Source organism: Barbatula barbatula (assembly GCF_947034865.1).
Source record: "Barbatula barbatula genome assembly, chromosome: 13".
In the NCBI taxonomy this organism is placed as follows: domain Eukaryota; kingdom Metazoa; phylum Chordata; class Actinopteri; order Cypriniformes; family Nemacheilidae; genus Barbatula; species Barbatula barbatula.
The window spans coordinates 24,130,064-24,153,497 of record NC_136776.1 but is presented as its reverse complement, the minus strand read 5'-3'; the positions used below and the strand labels follow the sequence as shown (position 1 = coordinate 24,153,497).

At 43.0% G+C, this 23,434-nt stretch overlaps 7 protein-coding genes across 10 annotated transcripts in view; 1 reads left to right on the top strand and 6 right to left on the bottom strand.

Annotated features, from left to right (window-relative positions):
- The window catches only part of ora4 (olfactory receptor class A related 4), a gene marked incomplete at both ends in the record, with an annotated part of 1,683 nt that extends 425 nt beyond the window's left edge, over positions 1–1,258 (top strand). The window contains 3 exon segments of the mRNA XM_079471952.1: positions 276–383; positions 385–522; positions 524–1,258. Of these exon segments, the coding sequence (XP_079328078.1) occupies positions 276–383; positions 385–522; positions 524–1,258 (981 nt within the window).
- Positions 1,259–1,819: 561 nt separating this feature from the next.
- LOC306903032 (olfactory receptor class A-like protein 4) lies at positions 1,820–3,106 on the bottom strand (the record flags this gene model as incomplete). Its single annotated transcript, XM_079471951.1, has 4 exons — positions 1,820–2,059; positions 2,141–2,392; positions 2,476–2,739; positions 2,849–3,106. The coding sequence occupies 4 exons, from the start codon at positions 3,104–3,106 to the stop codon at positions 1,820–1,822; spliced, it is 1,014 nt and encodes a 337-aa protein (XP_079328077.1).
- A 2,365-nt stretch (positions 3,107–5,471) lies between these two features.
- On the bottom strand, positions 5,472–7,885 carry LOC306902327 (olfactory receptor class A-like protein 4). Its single transcript, XM_079470797.1, has 4 exons — positions 7,401–7,885; positions 6,289–6,552; positions 5,956–6,210; positions 5,472–5,835 (listed from the first exon to the last, which is right to left on the bottom strand). The coding sequence occupies exons 1-4, from the start codon at positions 7,656–7,658 to the stop codon at positions 5,617–5,619; spliced, it is 996 nt and encodes a 331-aa protein (XP_079326923.1). The 5' UTR covers positions 7,659–7,885; the 3' UTR covers positions 5,472–5,616.
- Positions 7,886–9,129: 1,244 nt separating this feature from the next.
- LOC306902328 (cyclin-L1-like) lies at positions 9,130–11,578 on the bottom strand. Of its 2 annotated transcripts, none has more exons than XM_079470799.1 (10): positions 11,316–11,578; positions 10,929–11,003; positions 10,744–10,853; positions 10,558–10,678; positions 10,416–10,480; positions 10,240–10,339; positions 9,909–10,158; positions 9,741–9,831; positions 9,600–9,668; positions 9,130–9,524 (listed from the first exon to the last, which is right to left on the bottom strand). In XM_079470799.1, the coding sequence occupies exons 1-10, from the start codon at positions 11,538–11,540 to the stop codon at positions 9,407–9,409; spliced, it is 1,224 nt and encodes a 407-aa protein (XP_079326925.1). In that variant the 5' UTR covers positions 11,541–11,578; the 3' UTR covers positions 9,130–9,406. The 2 variants fall into 2 exon arrangements, with proteins under 2 accessions (XP_079326925.1, XP_079326924.1); XM_079470798.1 differs by having other exon boundaries at positions 11,119–11,558.
- A 246-nt stretch (positions 11,579–11,824) lies between these two features.
- On the bottom strand, positions 11,825–17,245 carry LOC306902326 (von Willebrand factor A domain-containing protein 1-like). Its single transcript, XM_079470796.1, has 6 exons — positions 15,923–17,245; positions 14,268–14,807; positions 13,883–14,182; positions 12,936–13,211; positions 12,598–12,870; positions 11,825–12,510 (listed from the first exon to the last, which is right to left on the bottom strand). Exons 1-5 carry the CDS (start codon positions 15,990–15,992, stop codon positions 12,602–12,604), a joined length of 1,455 nt encoding a protein of 484 aa, XP_079326922.1. The 5' UTR covers positions 15,993–17,245; the 3' UTR covers positions 11,825–12,510; positions 12,598–12,601.
- A 2,209-nt stretch (positions 17,246–19,454) lies between these two features.
- Positions 19,455–20,100, bottom strand: tmem88bl (transmembrane protein 88b-like; the record flags this gene model as incomplete). Its single annotated transcript, XM_079470904.1, has 2 exons — positions 19,455–19,682; positions 19,819–20,100. The coding sequence occupies 2 exons, from the start codon at positions 20,098–20,100 to the stop codon at positions 19,455–19,457; spliced, it is 510 nt and encodes a 169-aa protein (XP_079327030.1).
- Positions 20,101–23,054: 2,954 nt separating this feature from the next.
- Positions 23,055–23,434, bottom strand: part of nbl1 (NBL1, DAN family BMP antagonist) — a 4,863-nt gene continuing 4,483 nt past the window's right edge. The window contains exon 4 of one of the 3 annotated variants that reach the window (XM_079470882.1): positions 23,055–23,434. This exon is cut by the window's right edge and continues 211 nt beyond it. In XM_079470882.1, coding sequence (XP_079327008.1) covers positions 23,391–23,434 — 44 coding nt within the window. In that variant the 3' untranslated portion in view covers positions 23,055–23,390. The other 2 variants (XM_079470883.1, XM_079470881.1) reach the window with 2 other exon arrangements.

Here is a 23,434-nt window from a genome sequence, read left to right as displayed (position 1 = left end):
GATGAGACACATTCAACATGTTTTATGATTCGTTTCAACAGAATACTTTCGATCATTATACACGTGAAAATGAATCAAATGTAAATGTGACACTTCACAGACCTTGTGAGATCATTTTAATATTTTTCATTTTGTTTTTAATTAACAACAAATACTAACAGAACATAAAAATATATTGCGTTGCAGAGATCTCAGGAGTTGTAAGTAAGGGGTTTTAATGTCGATACAATAAGATTTTGTTCTCAGTATCTTCACTTATTGTCTGTATTTTCTAGGTGTTTCAGTGTGCTAAAGAAAACACTGCCCGTCATTTGCCCCCATCCGACACCATCCTGGTCAATCTGTGCCTGGCAAACCTGCTGACGTCCATTTTCCGGACGGTCCCCGATCTTCGTTTCCGATCTGGGTCTGGAGGTGTCGCTGTCACCCGGCTGGTGTCGTGTATTTATGCTCCTGTGGGTGTGGTGGCGGGCGGTGGGCTGCTGGGTCACTCTGGCCCTCAGCGCCTTTCACTGCGCCACCCCTACGTCGCCAGCACGTCACCATGGGCCCGCATGGTCACCAGAGGGAGCGCAGGCGGGTGTGGGCCATTCTGGGCGTGGTTTGGGGCGTGAACCTGCTGTTCTCAATCCCGGCCCTCGTCTACACCACCCACGTGAGCGGGAACACCACGGTGGAGCTGATGGTGATAAGCTGTACCACGCGCCCGCTGCTGGGTTGCGTTTGGGAGTTTCCCACCGAGCAGCAGGGCAATGCGTTTGCCTCCACGTCTCTGGCGCTGAACGAGGTCTTGCCGCTCATTTTAATGATGGCCACCAACTTTGCGACCCTACACTCGCTGGGCAAGCACATCAGAGCAGTCACTGCGGGCGGTGTCACAGCTGCGGGGGATTCGGACAGACACACGTCCAGTGAGAAGAAGGCAGGTCACGTGATCGTTGCCCTGGTCGTGCTCTTTGTGGGCTGTTGGGTGCTGCAGGTGGCCGCAGTGACATACTATAACTACAACGGCGGGCTGCACGCTGAAGGACTGCTGACCGTCGCTCATTTCTCAGCTTCACTCTTTGTGGGGTTCAGCCCGCTGGTTGTGGCACTCGGACATGGAAAACTGCGCAAGAGAATCAGTGTCATGATACAACATTGGGCTCGTTGGATCAAACGCCCGGAAGAGAAACACCCGGAAACAAGCAAACAGAACGCAGCGGCGGCTACACAGAAAGACACGTTTGCTAAAACAGAACACACGGGGAAGAAATGACTATAGAGATTGACTGCTGAAAAATTATATTTTCTTAAAAACTTCATGGTTAAAATAAGGATACAAGTCTTATTATTAGAATTTAAAAGTATCTAATTTTATTAATGCTTATAAATTAAATAAAAGTAATTTGGGGTCATATGCAATACATTAATTTCTACATGTGAAAAAACTAACATGACGTTTGATATCTTACAGTCCATTTTAAAGCATTGTATAATTCTGGATGTTTGCATATTTCCTTGTATTTCATTCAGGGTGAGTTATAACTGAAACACATCACTGAATCTGAACATCATGACCAGCTCAACAAAACAGTCATTTATGACTAGGAGCAGGTTTAGCTGGACAGTTAGGGTGTTCATGTTATGACAAGAGAATAAATCAAGCACTGTAACACAATGAATCACACGCACACAGTTCCATCGAGTGTTTATTTAAATCCCATTGACTTTACAGTAATTTATTGAGCAAGACAAACAATCCAAAGCTGGATCTCTATCATAAAAAACACTACACACTCAAACAAACAGTTAAGCAAAGGCAGATGGCAAACTCTGGCTAACTGTGAAGTTTCTCTGTCCAGAGAATGCGAGGCCGGAGAGACTTGATGAACGATCGGAGTCTCCGGTGTCCCACGGCGAGGACGATGGGTGACAGCGCGATGAAGCCCATGTTAGCAAAGCGAGCCACGATAAGCAGAAACTCAGTGGATGATCCACGGTTATAGTTGAAGTAGTTGACAGAGATGATGTTGGTGCCCCATGAGGCGATGAAGAGAAGATTCAGAGACAGAATTACCTGACACAAACACAAACAGAAGTTTTGTTATAGTCAAATGAGCAGAGGGACCTCAGGGTTCGGTTCTGAGGCCGCGCTCACCTTAGCCGCCCGTCTCTCTGCAGGGATCCGGGTTATGACCGGTGCATCTTGAGTCTTGTCAGAATTCCGTTCGCGTCCGTGAGCGTACAGAGTCAGTAGAGAGCCAAGGTTAGTGAAGTTCATCAGGAAGATGGGAATGCTCTCGTGCATCACCATAGAGGAGGTGGCGAAAGCCAAGCCGCTGTAAGGTGACGGAAAATCCCAGATGCAGCCCATCAACGGCCGAGTCGTACTGCTCACCAACATCAACGTCTGGAGGTCAAGGGTGGAATAAAGAAATATATATTTTGAGATGCACTCAACACAGAGATGAAAACAGAGTAAATCAAACTGACCTCAGTGGAGTTTTGTCCTCCGTTCTTCGAGAAAATAAATGCTGGAATGGCATAGATGAAATTGAGACTCCAGATGCAGAAGAAGCCGCGGATGAGAGATGACGGAAGTCCGCGCGGACCCTGCAGTTTGACCACAGGTGGGGCGACTCGACGCAGAGTTTGAAAATGAAACGCGCTGAGAAAGAACGTTGACCAGACATTTGCAGAGCGCAACCAAACCCAGATGCCCATCATAAAATGACACAAGTCTCTGTTGAGGAATATCTGCAAGAAGACATGGTTCAAGTTTATAGCAGGAGCAGAACGACACAATGAAATGAACGTTGACCTCCATGTGAATACTAGAATGAAGATGATGATGATTCTAATGTACCTCAACTCCCAGGTCAGACACCATCACTACAGTATTTCTCACCAATGACACCATCAGGTTCGATATAGCCATGTTGACCAGAATCACGTCAGACGTTCGGACGACTCCTTGATCCCGCAGAATGCTTTCCCCGACGACACAGATGACAGTGGCATTACCCACGTTCCCCAGCAGCACCAGTAAGATGTAGATGGTGATGTAGAGAGGAGATGAAGCCATACGCTGAGTGATGCTGACGGGTTTGTCTTCGGAGCCCATGATTCACCTGCTCATTCACCCGATAACTTCAAAATGTCTTCAGAACTCAATGACTCAATGAAAAGATCTCAGTGATGTTGTCCCGGTACCTCCCACCCCAACCTCAAACCCCCCTCTATCACCACGGTAACCAAATATATATGCAGATAAGGCATCATCAGCTCCATCCCAGCTCTGTTTGTTATAGGTGGAGATATGAAGAGCAGAGAGATTCCACCAGAGATATAAGATAAACAAGCTGAAGATGCGTTTGAACACATGAGGGATTATTAACCCCTGCAGACTCATTAAACGTTCACTTGTTAGCAGCTGAATTCATTATCAAACCCACAGAGTGTCTCGAGAACTCAAGAACTCAAGAACCCAGAATCAATGACTGCTTTAAGTAAAGAGATAAGAAAGATAATGCTTGTAGGGGTTATTAAATAATGTCGAATTTTATGAGAAATCATTTAAAGATATACAGTTATTTAATAAACAACAATAATAGTATTAAATTAATAATTTCCCTCACCTATTCGTGTGGAAACATTTAATCAGACACACGCACGCACGCACACACACACACTCACCCACACCCACACACACACACACACACTCTCAAACTCATACAGGATCACCCTCACACACGCACGCACACACAGACACACTCACCCCCACCCACACCCACACACACACACACACACACACACACACACACTCTCAAACTCATACAGGATCACCCTCACACACGCACGCACACACAGACACACTCACCCCCACCCACACCCACACCCACACACACACACACACACACACACACACACACTCTCAAACTCATACAGGATCACCCTCACACACGCACGCACACACAGACACTCTCACCCCCACCCACACCCACACCCACACACACACACACACACACACACACACTCTCAAACTCATACAGGATCACCCTCACACACGCACGCACACACAGACACTCTCACCCCCACCCACACCCACACACACACACACACACACACACTCTCAAACTCATACAGGATCACCCTCACACACGCACGCACACACAGACACTCTCACCCCCACCCACACCCACACCCACACACACACACACACACACACACACTCTCAAACTCATACAGGATCACCCTCACACACGCACGCACACACAGACACTCTCACCCCCACCCACACCCACACCCACACACACACACACACACACACACACACACTCTCAAACTCATACAGGATCACCCTCACACACGCACGCACACACAGATACTCATACTCACACGATCACACACACACACTCATACTCACACACTCATACTCACACTCGATCACACACACACACACACACACACTCATACTCACACGATCACACACAAACACACACACTCATACTCACACGATCACAGACACACACTCATACTCACACGATCACACACACTCGATCACACACACACTCATACTCACACGATCACAGACACACACTCATACTCACACACTTACACGATCACACACACTCTTACTCTCACACTCATACTCACACACGATCACACACACACGATCACACGATCACACACACTCACACGATCACACACACACTCATACTCACACGATCACAGACACACACTCATACTCACATACTCACACGATCACACACACTCACACGATCACACACACTCATACTCACACACTCACACGATCACACACACACTCTCAAACTCATACACGATCACACACACACACACACACACTCACACGATCACACGCACGCACACACTCATGCATACACACACACACACACACACACACTCACGCACACACAGATCACAAGAGTGCACAGCTATCATTCTTGTGCTGTATGCACATTAACCACTAGAGGAGACACTAGAGCATCATCCGTCCGCAGATATATATCAATGAATACCAACACAAATGAAACTATTCCAGAGTGACGTTATGCATGAAAGGGTTCAATTATAATCATACACATTTAACACGTTACATTTACATCGATCTACTAAAGGAACATTTGACATAATAATCTACATTCTGTCATCATTTTTTCTCTCTCATGTTGTTGCAAATCAGTGGAATGCAACAGAAGATATTTAGAGAAATGTCTCAGTATTCATACAATGTAAGTCAATGGAGTTAAGTGTTCTTCTTCTAAATCTCTTCTTTGTCTTCTGAAGAAGAAAGAAACTTGTGAGGATGAATAAATGAGGACAGAATTCTTTTTAAAATCGAGCCTGTAATAACTGTTGGTCACTAGGTGTCAGTAGACACAAATGAGCATATATACAAGAGCTCAGTTCTCCGCACCCGAGAATAGTGATTGGACAGATGTCTCAAACACACACAGAATCCTCAGGATCAACAGAAAATGCAACTTTATTAAAGCTCAAACTCTACTCTTATACACACAATCATACTTGAGTTATTCTCATGATTCAGAAAAAGTCTTTGCCTTTCAAAGGCTTTTGTTGAGAGAGAAAGCGAGAGAGACAGCTGTCTGTGTGTCAGACTATGTGAGACAGGACTGACTTGATGAACGCTCGGAGTCTCCGGTGTCCCACGGCGAGGATGATGGGCGACAGCGCGATGAAGGCAATGTTGCCGATGCGGGCGACGATAAGCAGAAACTCAGTGGATGATCCACGGTTATAGTTGAAGTAGTTGACAGAGATGATGCTGGTGCCCCATGAGGCGATGAAGAGAAGATTCAGAGCCAGAATCACCTGACACAAACACACAAATACACACACATCAAGTCTAGTGTTCCAGCGTCTATTGATCATCTGACGCAGATGAAGCCGAGCTGTTTTTGTCAGTGTGCTCACTTATGCGGCTGTGCTCACCTTAGCTGCCCGTCTCTCGACAGGGATCCGACTGTTGATTGGTGCATCCTGACTCTTGTGAGCGGCGTTCCGTGTCAGTCCGTGGGAATAGAGCGTCAGCAGGGATCCCACATTAGTGACACTCATCAGGAAGATGGGAATGCTCTCGTGTATCACCATGGAGCAGGTGGCGAAGGCCAAGCCGCTGTTAATTGATGGAAAATCCCAAACACAACCCAACAACGGTCGAGTCGTGCTGCTCACCAACATCAACGACTGGAGAGAGACAGAAGTCAAAGGTCAAATAAAGAAGACGAGTATGTTTGGTCTATTGGTTCTAATAGAGCGACGGACCTCGGTGGAGTTCTTGTCTCCGTTTTTGGAGAAGGTAAATGCTGGGATGGAGTAGATGAGATTTAGACTCCAGATGAGGAAGAAGCAGAGGACGAGGGATTTTGGAAGCTTGCGGGGGCCTTGCAGGTTAATGACGGGTGGAGCGACCCGGCGAAGAGTTTGAAAATGAAACGCGCTGAGAAAGAACGTCGACCAAACGTTTGCTGAGCGCAACCAAACCCAGACGCCCATCATAAAACGACACCAGCCTTTATTCAGGAAGAACTGTGAGGAGAGACATTAAGAGTGATGGAAAAAGAGTACATTCACCCTGAAATGTCTGATTTATGCCGAACTGGACGGTGAGTTATTTCTGAACAAAATCTACACGTCACACACATTTCTTCTGTCCATGTTCCTGTGAACAGATCTTCAGAGATGAAAGAAACATTGGACCAATCACTTCCAGTTCTATTAACTGACTTGTGAAGCGTTTCCGGGGTTTTACTTCTTTCTAAGGTCATTTAATGTTTCCATCACACAGATCTGAGATCTAAGAGTGACTGCGCTGCCTTTGGCCCAAACTCTGCACAATATCTTTCATAAAGATTCTTTCCTTATAAAATCTTTAAAACCTTAATACCTTAATACACATTCACTTAATACTCACGCTGATCCAGAGAGTCTGATTTAGTTTTAGTTTGTTGGATCCGTGTAAAAGAGACTTTTATGGTCACATGAATTTTGAGGAAGAGAATGTGTTTTTTCATATTGCAAAATTTACTTGGATTGTTGTTCACTTTGTTCATCGTTATTCTATCATCCATTTATCCATCCAACAAACCAATCCATCCATCTATCCGTCCAACAAACCAAATATCAATCCATCCATCCAACAAACCATCAATCCATCCATCCATCCATCCAACAAACCAAAAATCAATCCATCTATCCAACAAACCAACAATCAATCCATCCATCCATCCATCCATCCAACAAACCAAAAATCAACCCATCCATCCATCCATCCAACAAACCAAAAATCAATCCATCTATCCAACAAACCAACCACCAATCCATCAATCCAGCCATCCAACAAACCATCAATCCATCCATTAGTTCTATGATCATACCTCTAAGCCCAGGTCAGACACCACCAGAAGAGAGTTTCTGGCCAACGACACCATCAGGTTGGAGAAAGCCATGTTGACCAGAATGACATCAGAGCTGCGGATGACTCCTGGATCCCGCAGAATGCTTTCTACCACCACACCGATGACCGTGGCATTACCCACGTTCCCCAGCAGCACCAGGAAAATGTAGACGGTGATGTAGAGAGGAGATGAAGCCATACGCTGAGTAGAGGTCATGGGTTTCCCCGGAGCGGCCATGACTCACCTGATATCCGATCGATTGGCTGCTTGAAGTCTTTTTGATGCTTATCATTTATGAAGCTTCTCTCTGAATGCTCTCTGTGATGCCTCACTGATCTCAAACCCCCTCCGTCACCATGGTTACCAAATAAATTTCAACAACATCCGCTCCATCCTGGCCCTCCTGCGTTAGGAGAACATGCCGTGAAAGGCCAGCGAGATTCCACCAGAGATCTGCATGTATTAGGACACGAACGCTGAACAAGCATTTTTACACATGGGCAAATAATTAACCCCACCAGACTCATTAATCGTGGACTAGTTAGCAGCTCAAGTCATTAGCAAAGACACAACGCCACAACACAAGGTTTCTCATCAGAACACATGTTACGGCCTGTCCTCGGTTTACAGATGACCTCATTTACAAACCACTCATTTCCAAATATGGATTAAAAATAAAAACGCTCTATCTTTATATATATATATATAAAAGTTTATTTCTCAAAATAATCAAAAATCATATTTTTTATTATGTTATTGTGTTAGTTTTATGAGTCATTATGGCTAAAGTCAAAACAAACCAACTGCAGTTTGATTTTTATTAATTTTAATGCACAATAAAAAGCTTGTATTTTTCTATATGTGAAAAGTAAAAAAATATTATACGTAGTATTTTTTTTACTGTACATTCCAAATAATATCAATTAAACTGCAGTTGGGTTGTTTACATTAAGTCATAATAAATATGACAAACTTACAAAATATAACACAATAAAAAACATGATTTTGGAACATTTTTGAGAAATGAATTTTCAACAAAATGCATTTTTTCCGTGGCTGTTTAAATATATATAGATAGATCGAAAGATAAATATTCAATGCACATCTCTGAAAGCATATACAGTATATTGTACATCCCAATGTCCGTGTGATTGTTGACGAATAGAGCTGACAGCGAGATTTCTTAACATTAGAGCGATAGACAGACAGCTGAACTGATTGTGTTGACACTTCACACAGGTGTCTCTGGAGGCTGATGGGATGCATGGAGGACGGTTCTTTAGACACTTCCTCCTGAGAGACACACTGTGCAGTCATTACAGTCTCTTGAATTAAAGTAATTTTGTTGTTGTAAGAACTGGATTGATATGCAATGTGATTTATGAGAGCAGTTTTATCATCTTTATAACGTTGCTGTTTACTGTCAAGTCAAAAAGCTGAAATGTTTCAAAAAATGTCCCAGTTTTGTAAAGTTAAGTAGATTAGCCTGCACTGCAGCATATGTTATTACACAGTTGGTATGTGATGGGGGTTGACATATAAAGTTGTTTTTTTCAGCTGTCAGTTTGTGATCATTTGACAGACAGCAGGAAATGATGTGTTGAGCTGAACGTGCATCTTCACTCATCAGGGATTAATTTCACTCCACCAGGCCAATTAAACTCCGACTCTGAGTTAGCAAACACACGCAGTCCCACAGAGACAAACATCTTATAACTTTCTTTTATTTCAAATGCATTCAACAATTTTCTTTTTCAAGCGAACACACGTTTTGGCCCATTCCAGCACTAAATGTTAATAATAAACCATGTGAAAAATATACATAAAGCGTTTCATCCAAAAGCAACTTCGAAAAAACATCAAATGAATAAGAAAACTAACAACATGTTGCTAACCAGGTTTACTTTGGTACTATTGATCTGTTGTATTGTTATAAAATAATTTCCTGATTTCCAGCCCACCTGATGACATCATCACCTTCATCATCATGTCCTGTGAGGCGAATATCCTTTCGTTCGACCTCGCTGTCTCTCTCGGTGTCGGTGAGACTTTGAACGTCCAGGAGAGAAAAACGGTTCTGGAGAGCATACGCTACGACTGCGCCTGACAGACAGAGAGTAAGACAGGTGGTGTTGGTTCTGGTTAATGTAAGAGAGCGAGACTCAGGTGAGGTGTTACCTGCGGCGGGGTGGTGATGGGACGCACTGAGCGTTTCGTCTTTCATCACTGCGACTCAGACGCTTCCTCCTGAAGACAAACACACATACTAGTTGATAGAAACAATAGTGCACTACATACTGTGTACTGGTGTTCACTCACCTTTCTCTGTTGCTGATCTTTCGACACATGTTTCTGAGGATGTGTTTCGGCAGCAGAGAGTCGTGATTGGTTCGAGCATCAGCAGGAGATGCTGAAAGAGACAGACATGCATAAACACACTGCGTTGGATGCACACAGTGTGTGTGACGTCGGTGTATATGAGCTCACCAGCTTTAGACGCGGGAGAGAAACCGGTCGACGGCGAGTCACGTGTCGGAGTGTCCGTCACGGGCGGTTCTGACGCGGCAATACATTGAGTCTCCAGCGTTAAACGCGTTTCCTCCACCTGCTGCTGAAGATCAGCCAACGAATCACGTGGCAGCGTGTACAGCCTCAGAATACACGTGCTGATCTCTTTCAGGTCCTCTTCTGATGCCCCAAACAGCAGGAACCAGGGCGGATGATCAGGCAGAGCAATCTTCACAACACAAAGAGCGGAAATCAGGCGACTGTGTGTTTGAACATGTGTGTGTGTGTGTGTGCGTGCATGCATGTTCACCTGTAACACTCTTGCAGACAAGAAGATACACGCACATGCCACAGTTTCAGCCCTGAATCTTAAGAAAACATCCGTCCTCAAACTGTCATTCATGTAGTTCCTGGATGAGAGATAGAGAGAGCGTTACACCTCTCAGTGTGATTCCTGTGTGTTCAGTCTGTAAGAGCAGATCTCACCAGGCCATCTGAACAAGACCGGTGTTCTTCTCACCCTCCAGAACCTGAAGATACATCACGATCACCTGCAGACACACACCTGACAGCTCAAAACACATTCTTCCAGCTACACAACTGGCTGTTGGGTTAAAAGTTGTGTGACCTTGTGAGGATGTTTGATGTGGACACAGAAGCCGAGCTCCTTCAGGACGCGCCGCTCCGCTTTGATCACGTGACTCTTGCGGCTGATGTAAGTGTCGTCCAGCAGCAGAGGACTCACGCACCTGACAGATACAGCCGTCCAATCAGAAAGTTCTCCAAACACAAATCCACGCAGGTGCTCTGTTACCTGTTTCCTGTGCTGTGTTTGAGGTGATGGAACACGTTCAGCACGTCCCTCACTCGTCGCGGATCCTCTTCGATCTTGGACGCGAGGTGAAGACACGCCATAGCCACCGTCTGCGTCACGTGAACGCTCATGAGTCACGGGTCATAACAGGACGGTGACAGACGCTTTCATGATACATGTCTCACCTCTGTACAGTGTTTCACCAACGATTTGCAGAAGAAGAACCGCTGGAAGAGGATCTGGGCCGTTGCCATGGCGACCTGAAATGTATAAGAGGCACTTACACAAAAACTACTGTTATACGTTGAGGTCAAATAAACAGCAGACTCAACGCACCGATCCACAACACTCAACCGACATGTTTGGCAAACTCACCTTAAAACTTTTTTTGATTAATCTGCGTGTAATTCATAAATAACCATGTTTATTTGAGTTTAAAGTGGTTAACTAGTGTTTCTACCCTGCTTTAAACCGCACATAAGGTGGTCAGCTTGTTTAAACCGCTTTTGACAGACCACCTCAGACGGGTTTCTGACAGGTTTACCGGAAACTCAGGCGACGGTCTCGCGCACCTGAGGCAGGCGAAGCAGGATTCCCGCGCTCTGGATCATCTCGCACATCCGGCTGCGCAGCTGCTGTTCTGTGCGCGCGGGCAGCCCGTGGGCGCGCGACGGGCTGCAGTTCACCCGCTCGAGCGGCAGCAGGCAGTTCTCGAGCGTGAGCGCGACCCCCGAATAGAGTTTCCCCGCGATCAGGATCCCGTCACCGGGCAGAATCCCACCCGCAGCTCGCGACATGATCACGGCGGATGTGTGAAACTGTGACAGCGCCGCCTGCTGTGAGGAAGAGACGCGGTGCGCAACTTTAGCAAACAAATCAAGAGTTTGGCTCCAAGATGACGAGATACAATCATATTTTTCTTCGAATATTAGTTATTAACCAAAGCGAAGGAATCATCGAGTATTTATTGTGAGTGTATAGAAGCGAGAGTTAAGATGATTGAGTGAAACTGTGTTTACAGGGTTAGGCTACATGTTTGTCTGTATATAATCACAACATTGCAAACAAAAACACAGTCAATGTTGCATTCAGGTCGCCAGGTGTCAACAGACCAAATAATCTTTATTTAAAAATGCAGAAAGTTGTGTGTGATTGTTGTGATTGGGTTAGGCAACAGAATAGACAGTTTGTTCAGTATAAAAACATTACGCTTATGGAAAGTCCCCACAAAGTATACAAACCTAACGTTTGTGTGTGTGTCTTGTTGTTTATCCCAAATGTCCACACACACACACACACAAATGTGGACACTATACTTTTTATCCCAATTACTCTGATTCCCATAAAGATGCAGATGACATAAACACACCACTTACATAGTTAGCAGAATTTTGTTATTATGAAAGAAAATAAATGTATTAAAGTTGACAAAAACACCATCAAGAGAGCAGCGGAACAAACGATGTCTGATATCATTTACATTTAGTTATTTAGCAGACGCTTCTATCCAAAGCGACTTACAGATGAGGAAACATTGGAAGCAATTATATATCATCTGGTTGTTGCTCATAGTTACAGGGTCTCTCACGCTGTCAATCTAGTGTGACCAGCCCTTCATGTGTAATATAATTCACTTTGTTTTATTTGAGTTAAACAGTTTATATTACAAATAGATCAGATTAGTTGAGTTTCAGTCCAGTAGCTGTTGTGCAGGTGAACTCCAGTCAGACCGCCGGCGCTGGTTCACTTCTCTGGTTCACACTGAATCTGCACACGTCATATAAAGAAAAGGTCAGTGATGTGTGATGAGTCTGTGTGTGTGTGTCTGTGTGTGTCTGTGTGTGTGTGTTGTACCTGTTTAAGTGTGTGCGGTACAGCAGAGACCCTCGCCGCGGGCGGTCTCATACACGGGCGACACACACACCTGACTGGTGCGGCCCAGCTCTGACAGCAGGGTGGACTGTGAACGTGGCGGCAGGAACAGTGAGGATGATGCAGATGAAGGCCAGTCGTCATTCTTCCAACTCACCCAATATCCCATCAGCCCCACTCCTCCGCCCCGCCAATCAACGTGCACGGAGCCCCGCCCCGCTGGGGTCAGCTGAAGGTCAGTGAGTACAGGGCGAACTGATAGAAACAATGGATGAGTATATTTTTATTTCATCTCTTTCTGATATGTTTCTTGTCCGTACCTTCCTGTGTGCAGGTTTTAATGGACGTGGCCCTCTGCTGGCCGGAGGAGTGCAGTGCAGTGACGGTGATGAGATATTCAGTGTGTTTCTGGAGGCGTTTAAGAAGAGCTGTGCTCTGATTGGAGGGCAGTGTCACCGTTCGGACAGGCCCGCTGGGAATTGCTCCATATTCCACACGATATTGCTGGACCTGCTTGGGTTGAACCGGCTGCCACGTCACACGCAAGCGGTCTGGACCCAAATCAGACACCATCACTGTGACTGGACCAAACATCTCTGGAGGAAGTCAAACTGAGTTAAGTATAGGGCTGTGCGATATTGAAGAAATATGGGAGAGCATGCTAAATAATGCGATAAGTCATACGATATATATTTTTCTAAAATCAATTTCAAAATGATACCCGTATAACTAATAGGACTGAATGATATTAAAGAATACAATAATGGCTCAAGTTTGTCAAAAATATATTTAAAACTAAAACTATTATAACCAACATACATATTTCACTTTGTTTCTGATTATTAATCACATTCCACACATCAGACACAGCCTTATAGGCATCAATCGTAAACTTTGACTATAGACCACTTCACAAGATGTAAACAATTCCGGTTTCAGTTTTATTTATTTATTTAAATCTCACATGTAATTAAAACATTCTGATTCGGTTGAATATTTTCTGTTAGTTGTATTTTGCTCAAACATTGTGTAGTAGAAGTTATTCTGGCCCTGCGTTGGCTCAGCGTTGTTTACGTCATCCAAAGTGGTCTATACATAACTTGTTGAATCTTTCAAATGATTCAGTTATTGCAAACTACTGCGATGTGCATATTGCGGATTACACACATTGCAATATTTTTATAAATTGAATATATTGCGAAGCCCTAGTTAAGTAACAAACAAACTCTCCCTCTCAGTAGATCGGGCAGATGTTGGGTGTCCTCACCAGGCAGGGTTCTGAAGGTAACGTTGAGCGTTTTGATGTTGTGAATGTTGGTTTGGGGAATGAGTCGGGCAGTGTAGCTCGTATCGGGCTGCAGGTTGTTGAGTTCGGTCCAGCTGAAGTCTCCAGGAATGAGTTTGCTTTGGGACTCTATGCTGACGGAGCCCGTCATGCCATTGGATGGGTCCGGACCATAACTGAACTCGTAGGACATCAAACCTCCACCGAGAACCGGCCTCCACTGCAGAACGGCTCTGTGAGAGCGAACATCACTCACCTGCAGACGCTCGGCACGAATCAACTCTGAAAGACAAACAGAGACTTCATTATCTTGGTGGTTAAAACGTGCACTACTACGGCAGATAAAACATTGTTGTGAATGTCTCACGTATGATGGCCTCCCTCAGGTCTTCAGTGATGATGTTGATGTCATCAACATCTACAAAATACAGGTGTTTGTCGATGGGTGGAGTCACCACGTTACGCAGCATGTGATAATTTCCTGACCCTGTTGAAACAGCCAAAATAGAAATGCGCTGTCTCCGCAGCGACGCCATTGGTTCGTCCACTTCTCCCGGCCCCACCCCATCTGTGAGCCAGAGAATTATTCTAGGAGGGGTTTCAGCTTGACCGTCAATACGCAGTGTTCTCTGAGCCAATCGCAAAGCGTCCTCTATGTTCACGTCTCCACGGAGTAGCTGTGTCCTCATCAGCGCCTCCTGTAGGGCATTCTGGGTATTGTAGGTGTCCAGGCCGAATTCTAGTCTCGGATTGGTTCCCACCTGCACAAGCCCCACCCTCACCTGACCACGGCCCAATAGAAATGGCCGCAGAAGCTCCGAGAGGAAGTGCAGCAGCTTGGTAAACTGGTATGAGTTGACGTCACCAGATGAGTCCAGCAGGAGCAGAATATCTCCCTCACAACAGTCTAACACACACACAACACACGACTTCACTCTATATCCCTGTAATTTATAGAATATTCATTTTCATATTCTGATGAGCATGTCTTGTATTGTGTTTCCAGGTTGTTTAATATGTTGTGTTTGTGACTGATCGACATGAAACTGTCTTATGATTGGAGAAAATCAAATGGATTCATTTCAAGCAGGTGAGATCTGTGATCAGTGATTTGTAAGTTACTCTGAAAAACACTATTTCAACTTTCCAAACACTATTTAATGACTTCTTACTATTTACTTTCTATATTCTACATCATCAACCTGGATTAGTGAAGTGATTCAATGATAGACATGAAACGCCTCTTAATTCAGTCAAATAACTCATGTAAAACTACATAAAGTATTATTATTATTAACTGACCAAAGTATACAAATGTGAGAATTATACATTAAAGCACAGAAGTTAGACTTTGAATTTTGATGTCGTTTCTACTATAGCACGCACATATATTACACAAAGTATGTAGTTTACTTGCTTTACTTTTTCAAGGGGGAAGTAATGAAATTACGCAACACTGTCTGTGACACACATTAGATTTTTTATAAATATTCATATGTGTCCTCGTTGTGATTTATGAATGTGTAATAATAAATCCCTTTAGATGAAAATGAATGAGATGTCACATATGAAGAATTTGGTTCCAAAATGAGATAATTTATTGTTTTAAATTGTGTTAGTTAACTGTCATGTTTTGTTATTATGGCTTAAATCAAATCAAAACAACTGCTGTTCGATTGACTTTAATTGGAATGCACAATAAAAAAAAGATTATTTTTGACAGGTTTGAAAAACGGAACTATATCATTTTGGAACCAAACTCTTCATTTATGTTAATGATACACCAAAGTCATTTATCATTACACAAGCAGTCATACAATAAAGCACACATTATTTACAGAAATCCTGCTTTAAATAATTACACTTTTGCAGGCCTGAGAAACAAATATATGTTCTCAGATAAACCTAAAAGAAAACTACTAAATATTTTCAAGTAAACGTAACTTAATAAACAACAAATATTCTTAGAGACGTCTTCATCAGATAAAACATAACCGATGAATAACACCTGACGCCACTCACCTGAGGTGCGCGCGAGTGTTGGCCACAGGCACGCGCTCACCAGCACCAGGGCGATCCAGAGTCTCTCCATTTATCAAACAAACTGGTTAACGAAAGCACACGCGGTGAGTGAACGTTTATAATGTGAATAATTATTCAGTAATAATCCCTCACTCATGTCAAGTGTGATGACGTCTGTTAATATCTCCACAGATTTATCTGACACTTATCAAACGCTCGTGCTGGTGTCGGCAAAACTCTGGCATGGCGTCAGCCCTGCGACACAAACACAACGCCCCTCAGGCACACAAGACTCTGCGCGTCCACAAGAGAGAGTTTGATAAATAAAATTTTTTTTTGTATTTATTCGTATACAATAAATGAAAACGTTTAATACATATATGAAATATATATAAAATAAAATAAAATTTATATAATGTATCTTTTAATAAATTCACACACACACTATTCTTCTAATACACATATTTATACATATATTCAACAATGCATTAAATAATACACAAGAAATTGCCACTTATTAAAAGTACACAAAAATAATACATGCATGTATTATTAAATAGGTTGCACTGTATTTTCCTGTATATCCCCATATCATTTTGTTTTGCAATTTGTACTGTAAGTAAAAGAGGTGGTATTTCTTCGGTCACTCATTTGTTTATTGTGTGTTTGAATGATTGTGATGAAGTTTATTTCTGCAGTGACTCTTATGGATGTGTAGACAGAACAGCTGAGCACAAGGAGAGAGAGAGCTGTGTGGATTTGTGGAAGGCTTGGAAAACTCTCTGGAAACCCACGCAGTGACTGAATGGAAGGAGCTTGTGTCGACACAAAGCTCTGATTGAGACAAACACAAGCTGGAAATGTCAGGCGAGTTTTATCCTCTATCTCACTCATGACAACAGATGCTTTTCAAACACCAGACACAAACTGTTCCCGCTCACGCCAACATCATGTGTCTAGCCCTCCCCTTCCATCCAATGTGTTGAATTCAGTGAAACGCCAGCGAGTGAGGAGTTTTCTATGGATATTAATGGTGAATCTAATCTTCAATAATGTTTAACGCATACAAAGAGAAATGATGGATTCTGAGGGAGTGAATCGGTCCACAGGCGAGAGAAAATTACCAATCTGACATAAAAAAGACTTTTACAGAGATGAGAAAATGGCTGAGTGGAAATACTAGACAGAAAGAATTAATGACATTTTCAATATTCCTTTCATCTGCAGACAGACATGCACTGTATACACACACACACACACACACACACACACACACACAGAGCCAGACTTTAATCACATGAGCATAAATAAAAAGATCGTTTTAGAATGAAATATGTGTCTAAATTCTTTCAGTTATGATTTCACAGTTTTCCTGCTGAAGAGAGCCGAACGCTCAAGAGTCGTATGATTAGAGACAGACCCCGTGAGGAGCAGTGCATTATGGGAGAAACGTTCCACAATCACACTAGTGGTGGGCGGTCTGGAGTTTAATTTTCTGTCAGCGGTTCTGAATGGAGCTCATGATGTCTGGAGCTGAAACAGTGTCAATAACATCACAGCTTCATTACTCACTAACACACACACACAGACACACACCCATACACAAACAAACAGACACGCACGCACGCACGCACGCACACACACACACACACACACACACACACACACAGACTTTCAATCTTTGAGGAAAGTTGTTTGGATTTCTCACTAGGTGTGTGTGTGTGTGTCAGGTCAGGTGGAGCGGTGTGTGATGCGGACCCTCGTCATGATGGATGAATGACAGATTCTAGCTCACATTCAGTCTGACAGTAATGAGAGTCACGGGGGGTACGGCCCGAGAGAAATGAACAACAGGACATGACACCCAACAGTGAGCTACAGAACATCACAAACACACTTACTGATGAATGTGTGTGTAGATGAACACAGAGACACATTAGACATTAGTGTTGTTATGAGGTCTCTGTTGTGACTTTATAAACACGTTTATTAGATTTGTCTCAATGACACAACATTAGTTTATATTGAGAGTCTATAAGTGAAACTGGACTCCTATAGAGTGAAGAACCAGCTGTTTAGTGTTTTAATATGAACAGGAAATGACATCTTTGGTTCTGGTTTTACTTGTCACCAGACTGCTGCACTGAAATATTGTCAACAGGGATTTTTAGTTCTAGAGTAAATATCATTAATAATAAGAAAATAAAACGTGAGTGTGTGTTTAATTTAAACTTTATTACACAAACATTTGACTTAAACGTGTTTAAAACTATGCTGACACACAAACTCTCTCTGCTGGTTGTCATTATTTGTCATTACCTCAACCCTCTCTCATCCCATCATGTTGCCATGGCAAAGGTCCAGCCGCTGCCTGTTGTCATGGTGACCAATCAAAGCGTGTTAAAGGAGGTGGGGTACATTAGAAGTTTTGAATATGTAAATCATACACTTGATTTGTTTAAGGTCAAACCGTTTGTATGTCTGTATATGTACATGAACTTCTATTCAGATCAGATGCACAAACACACACACACACACGAGAAACAGACAGTAGAGCTATGTCAGCACAACACTGAGTGATATACCTAATTTGTATATTTAAAATGAGATTTTTTCTCATTCTGAGTTACAGAAAAACCTAAACATGCTGAGAGACTGTAAGCTGTTTAACAGACGAAGAGTTCTGCACAAGTTCTTTCTGAAGCTCATGAATTCATAATCAAACCTCATGAGATATTTTTATAGCGCTGCTTTTTCTGGGACACGTCTAATCTAAAAACCAGTCACATCATTTCATCTTTTGTTTAAATATGCAGAGTGCACATGAAGTCAAATGTAATGTTTGATTTGTGTTTATTCTCTACTTGTACAGATGAATATAACACAACTAAACAATGTATAAAAGCACATTTAAAACATCACACATCATCTAGAGTGACTCCGTCATGTCAGTCCAGTCACGATGTGATTCTTGTTTTGAATGAATGTTATTGTTATATTGTTATGTACACGACAAGCTTAAACACAATGCAACACACAACAATCTAAAGTCACGATCCAACAGCACTGTGAATGAAAGCTTTAGCGCAAGTTCTGCCAGGAAGACTCTAATGCTACGTCACTCATTACCTGTAGTTCTAGCCTGTCATCATCCAACACTTGGACTATATAAGATCGGTATTTACTCATCTTGTGCCTTCACAGATACTAATGCAGACATTCACCCCCCTCCTCCCCACCTCCACCAGGTCCGTCCCTGTCCATATATCCTGCGGTTAATCTCAGCCGAAGTGCAAGAATCTACGACTCTGTGTATTCAAGCTACGGGCAGGGCCAAAGAACTTTCTCATATTATCTCTTGCTTTCTTTAGCTGGTCATTGCATCGTCATCCTGCCTCCCGAGCCTTACTGGCAGAACTTGAATATACTTGTGTTTGTGTGAAAAGTTACGCTGTTGTCGTCCTGTGAGATCTGTCACCTCATGAGGGTTACAGAGGTCATCACTGAGGTCATCTGAACCTGTGTATGTCTGTCAAACCCAGGCACGGACGTCCCGCCTCCAGCTCAGACCCCGCCCACGATGCCGAGCTTGTGTGATTGGCTGGAAATATAAGAAGAGGTGTAGCCGCCTGAGAAGAGCACAGAATAACGCCGCAGCAACCACAACCAATGGTGACATCATCACTAAACCCAGGATGATGAGGGCGGAGCTACTGTTATCGTCAAGGTATCGACAGAGAGGAGCCGCCGAAGCCACGACCTACAGAGACACAATCACAATATTATAATACTCACTGAGTGTGTGTGTGCACGCGTGAATGTGTCCACGTGTGTGTGCGTATGCGCAGGTATGTGTTCACGTGCATCATGCGTGTGTGTGTGAGTGTGTGTCTCACCCGTGAGTGACAGAGGAATCCGGTGTAAAGCAGCAGGGCGGCGGGCAGCAGGACGACACTGAGGATAAGAAGCAGGAGCCCTGCACACATCATGAGCAGCATGAGGTTCCACAGCAGCAGAATGACCGTCCACAGCACACACTTACAGTGACCCCGCCGAGGACCCCACACCCCCCCATCATCACACTCAACCTCTGGAGGAGGCAGCATCCGCATCCCATCATCACTAAACTCTTCATCACCTCCACCGTCATCGTCGTAAACCACCATCATACCACACATCCTGACTGACTGACAGACAGGAGAGAGAGAGAGACGGAGGTGATTTTACCATCATTTAAATCAGGAGAATGATCAACACAAACACTCACAGACACAAAGTTGATAAAAGATCACTTATCAAAACACTCACTGAGCTCCCTAGATGCCACGAACACATCACTACTGTCGGTATGAAACAGCTAACACGCATAAAGAACTCAAATAACAACAACACATACACAGACAGACCAGTTAAAGATGTCTTACCTGCTGTAGAGCTGCGGAGATTCACTCCACAGAACACAAACACACACAGAGAGAGAGAGAGAGAGAGAGAGACAGAGAGAGAGACAGAGAGAGAGAGAGACACAGAGAGAGACAGAGAGAGACAGAGAGAGACAGAGAGAGACAGAGAGAGAGACAGAGAGAGACAGAGAGAGAGAGAGAGAGAGAGAGAAATTTAGCGATGTCACTAAAATTGCAACAGTTGTGCTGTAGAATCATTATAAATGCAAACATGAAGAGATCACAATAAGGCTTTCCTGTGAACACTGTGAGTAATGGCAGCAGGTGGCGTTACTGTATTAACTTATGACAGTAAATAGGGACTATGACATGATATTGATATTCATACGTCTGTTGATTTCTTTATCAGAAGAACAATCATTAATCAGAGAACATCACACTACTGCATATAGACGAGACATGTCAGAGGAAACAGACTGAATAGAGACGACGTCGTCACTGTGTTGATGAAGAATAACATGAGAATGCACTTTACATACAGTGTACATGTCTTTTAGGGGGACCTGAAGGAGACACGTGAACTGAACAGATTTAGAGATAAACACACAGATTGGCTCATGATTGGTAATGTCAATCATGTTTTCTTAGGCTCACAGCGCCACCCGCTGATCATCTCAAGTCATTACAGTCACATCAGCACACAAAACATGGAAATACACAACATCTGGGGCCTGTACCATGAAGCTGGTTTAGGTGGCTAGCCAGCTATGTTTCAGTTTAGTTTGTGCCAACCTTTGGTTTTAGGTACCATAAAAGTCGCTCGGCTTTCTTCGGTGTTCGTCACCATGGTATCTTACGCTGCACGGCTAACCTGCTCCGGGGCAGATTATGATCTGGATTCAAGATCTCAGACTGAAGTTTGACCAATCAGCTGTGAGCAAAGAAACATATAGGTGACGTAACTGACTCACACTGCGTGTTAGAATGGCTAGTTATTTTTTATACTGTTTAATAAAATAAAAATACTAATATAAAAATATATATTACAAATATAAAATCAAATATTAGTTACTATATAGGTAAAATCTGATTTTACAGATTTGCTGGCTTTCCCTTACACTCACATGAAATTCAATGTACTTACTTATATTCCACTTTTATTGTATCACATGTATTTGCATTGTATTTTTTACATTCTTGTCTGTGGTGCAGAACATCTAAAAACACTTTCAGTTTCACTGTATTAGGACATTTTTCTTTGTCCTGAACAGTAGTTTTTATTAAGGCTTCAATGAAATGACTGACCCTGGTTAATGGCGCAAAGACTAGTCTATTAAAGGTAGAGGCTTATGCATTCTGTTGTTTTATTAAGTGTAATTCTTATATTTTCTTCCGCTTCTCTGTGTTGCAGAACACACCGCTATTTTATAATTCTGAGCTCCGTCTTCTTTCAGCCAAAAAACCCTAGTTTTTATCATATCAGACTAAAAGGAGACCAACATGCAACAACAGTCCGCGTTATTTTTGGGGAAACTTGTTTGACATGAACCATCAGTACACGGTGCATGTTTCATTGATTTTAAACACGTAAGATGTCAGAGTTTACAATGCAGAAGCGTTGTGGTGTCATTTGCCTGTGAAATTAGCTGTTTGGAGCTTTAACAAATTTGTACAGAAGTTCAGAAATATATGAGAATGAACTTTATTTGCACTCCTCTCATGTGTACTCGGAAGGGAAATGATGAAGCAGATGTAAGGTTAACTGCTTCTGCTGCCTGAATGGATGTTTTTTGTCCGCGCGCAGGTTAAAATTGCAATATGCGGGAGCTTCAATGAACATTTGTTGTAATATTTCTGTACGCATGCCTTACATAAAAAAGTTACCCGCAAGGACACGGACCCCTTGTAGTTCCACCGAGGACCCCGCGGATCCTGTTTGCCCTACAGCACTACAGTAAATGTGTGTACTATATAGTGTTTAACTTGCGCATTAACGCAATCAGCAGTGTTTCTGAAACACTTCTCTCTTGCGTAGACAGCAGAAACACATCAGTCCATGGCTGAAATTCATTTTTGTGTTCATGTTGTGGAAATCGCTTTATCCATTTATAATGCCATTGGTTTAGCCATGCTGACGTCACTCGTTCATGTGCACGCGCGCGCAAACTAATCTTAGCTTCAGGATCAAAGCTTGAGTTGACAAAGAAACTCCACGAGCTGCTTCATGGTACCAACAAAGCTTGATCACGTTGGTTTGGTTTTGTCAACCCAAAACTAATCCAACTACCCTGAGTTTAAGCTACATTCATGGTACAGGCCCCTGGTAGAACTGTCATGTTACGATCACACTGACTACACACACACAACACAACCACAACAAACACACCACTTACACAACATAAACACACAACCACAACATAAAAACAACACTTACACAAAATAAACACAAAATAAACAACCACTTACACAACATAAACACACAACCACAACATAAAAACAACACTTACACAAAATAAACAACCACTTACACAACATAAACACACAACCACAACATAAGCACAACACATACACAAAATAAACAAAACACAACATAGCTGTCACGTTGTCTCTAATGAAAACAGAATGACAGAGCATTATATGACCTTTACATCAGGAAATGACTGTAGAGGCACAATCAGATACAGACAGAGAGAGGGAGAGAGAAATAACAATGAATTAAATGCGGCTCAGACAATTCAGGTTGATTTTACACATTTATTGTGATTATACAACAACACACAAACAACTGACACAGAGCATGTGTGTGTGACAGAGAACGAGAGAATAAATGTGTGTACATACATACATCTGAACGTCTCTGTGTGTGTTTGTGAAGTAATACAGGGCTTGTTTTATCAGTTGTGTTTAGGGTGTGTGTGTGTGTGTGTGAGTAAGAACAGCTCAGAGTTAAAAGTGTGCAGTTGTTGAATAAGAAGCAGATGAATTGTGAGACACAAGTGTGTTTGTGAGTGTGTGATGAAAAGTGCATGAGACAGAGAGAGAAAGAGGGAAGTGTGTGAGACGTATCAGCCCGCCTCTGACGTGTCTAACTGCAACGCATCAGAGCGTG

Excerpts from the sequence above, each read along its gene's own strand:
- LOC306902326 (XM_079470796.1), bottom strand. The coding sequence starts at position 15,992 with ATGGAGAGACTCTGGATCGCCCTGGTGCTGGTGAGCGCGTGCCTGTGG. Across the intron at positions 13,212-13,882 it reads TACCTTCAGAACCCTGCCTG|AGATGTTTGGTCCAGTCACA; the intron begins GTGAGGACACCC and ends GACTTCCTCCAG. Across the intron at positions 12,871-12,935 it reads TAAAACCTGCACACAGGAAG|TTCGCCCTGTACTCACTGAC; the intron begins GTACGGACAAGA and ends TGTTTCTATCAG.
- LOC306902328 (XM_079470799.1), bottom strand. The coding sequence starts at position 11,540 with ATGTCGCGAGCTGCGGGTGGGATTCTGCCCGGTGACGGGATCCTGATC. Across the intron at positions 11,004-11,315 it reads TCCTGCTTCGCCTGCCTCAG|GTCGCCATGGCAACGGCCCA; the intron begins GTGCGCGAGACC and ends TATACATTTCAG. Across the intron at positions 10,854-10,928 it reads TGGTGAAACACTGTACAGAG|ACGGTGGCTATGGCGTGTCT; the intron begins GTGAGACATGTA and ends CACGTGACGCAG.
- LOC306902327 (XM_079470797.1), bottom strand. The coding sequence starts at position 7,658 with ATGGCCGCTCCGGGGAAACCCATGACCTCTACTCAGCGTATGGCTTCA. Across the intron at positions 6,211-6,288 it reads GAGACAAGAACTCCACCGAG|TCGTTGATGTTGGTGAGCAG; the intron begins GTCCGTCGCTCT and ends GTCTCTCTCCAG. Across the intron at positions 5,836-5,955 it reads TCGAGAGACGGGCAGCTAAG|GTGATTCTGGCTCTGAATCT; the intron begins GTGAGCACAGCC and ends TGTTTGTGTCAG.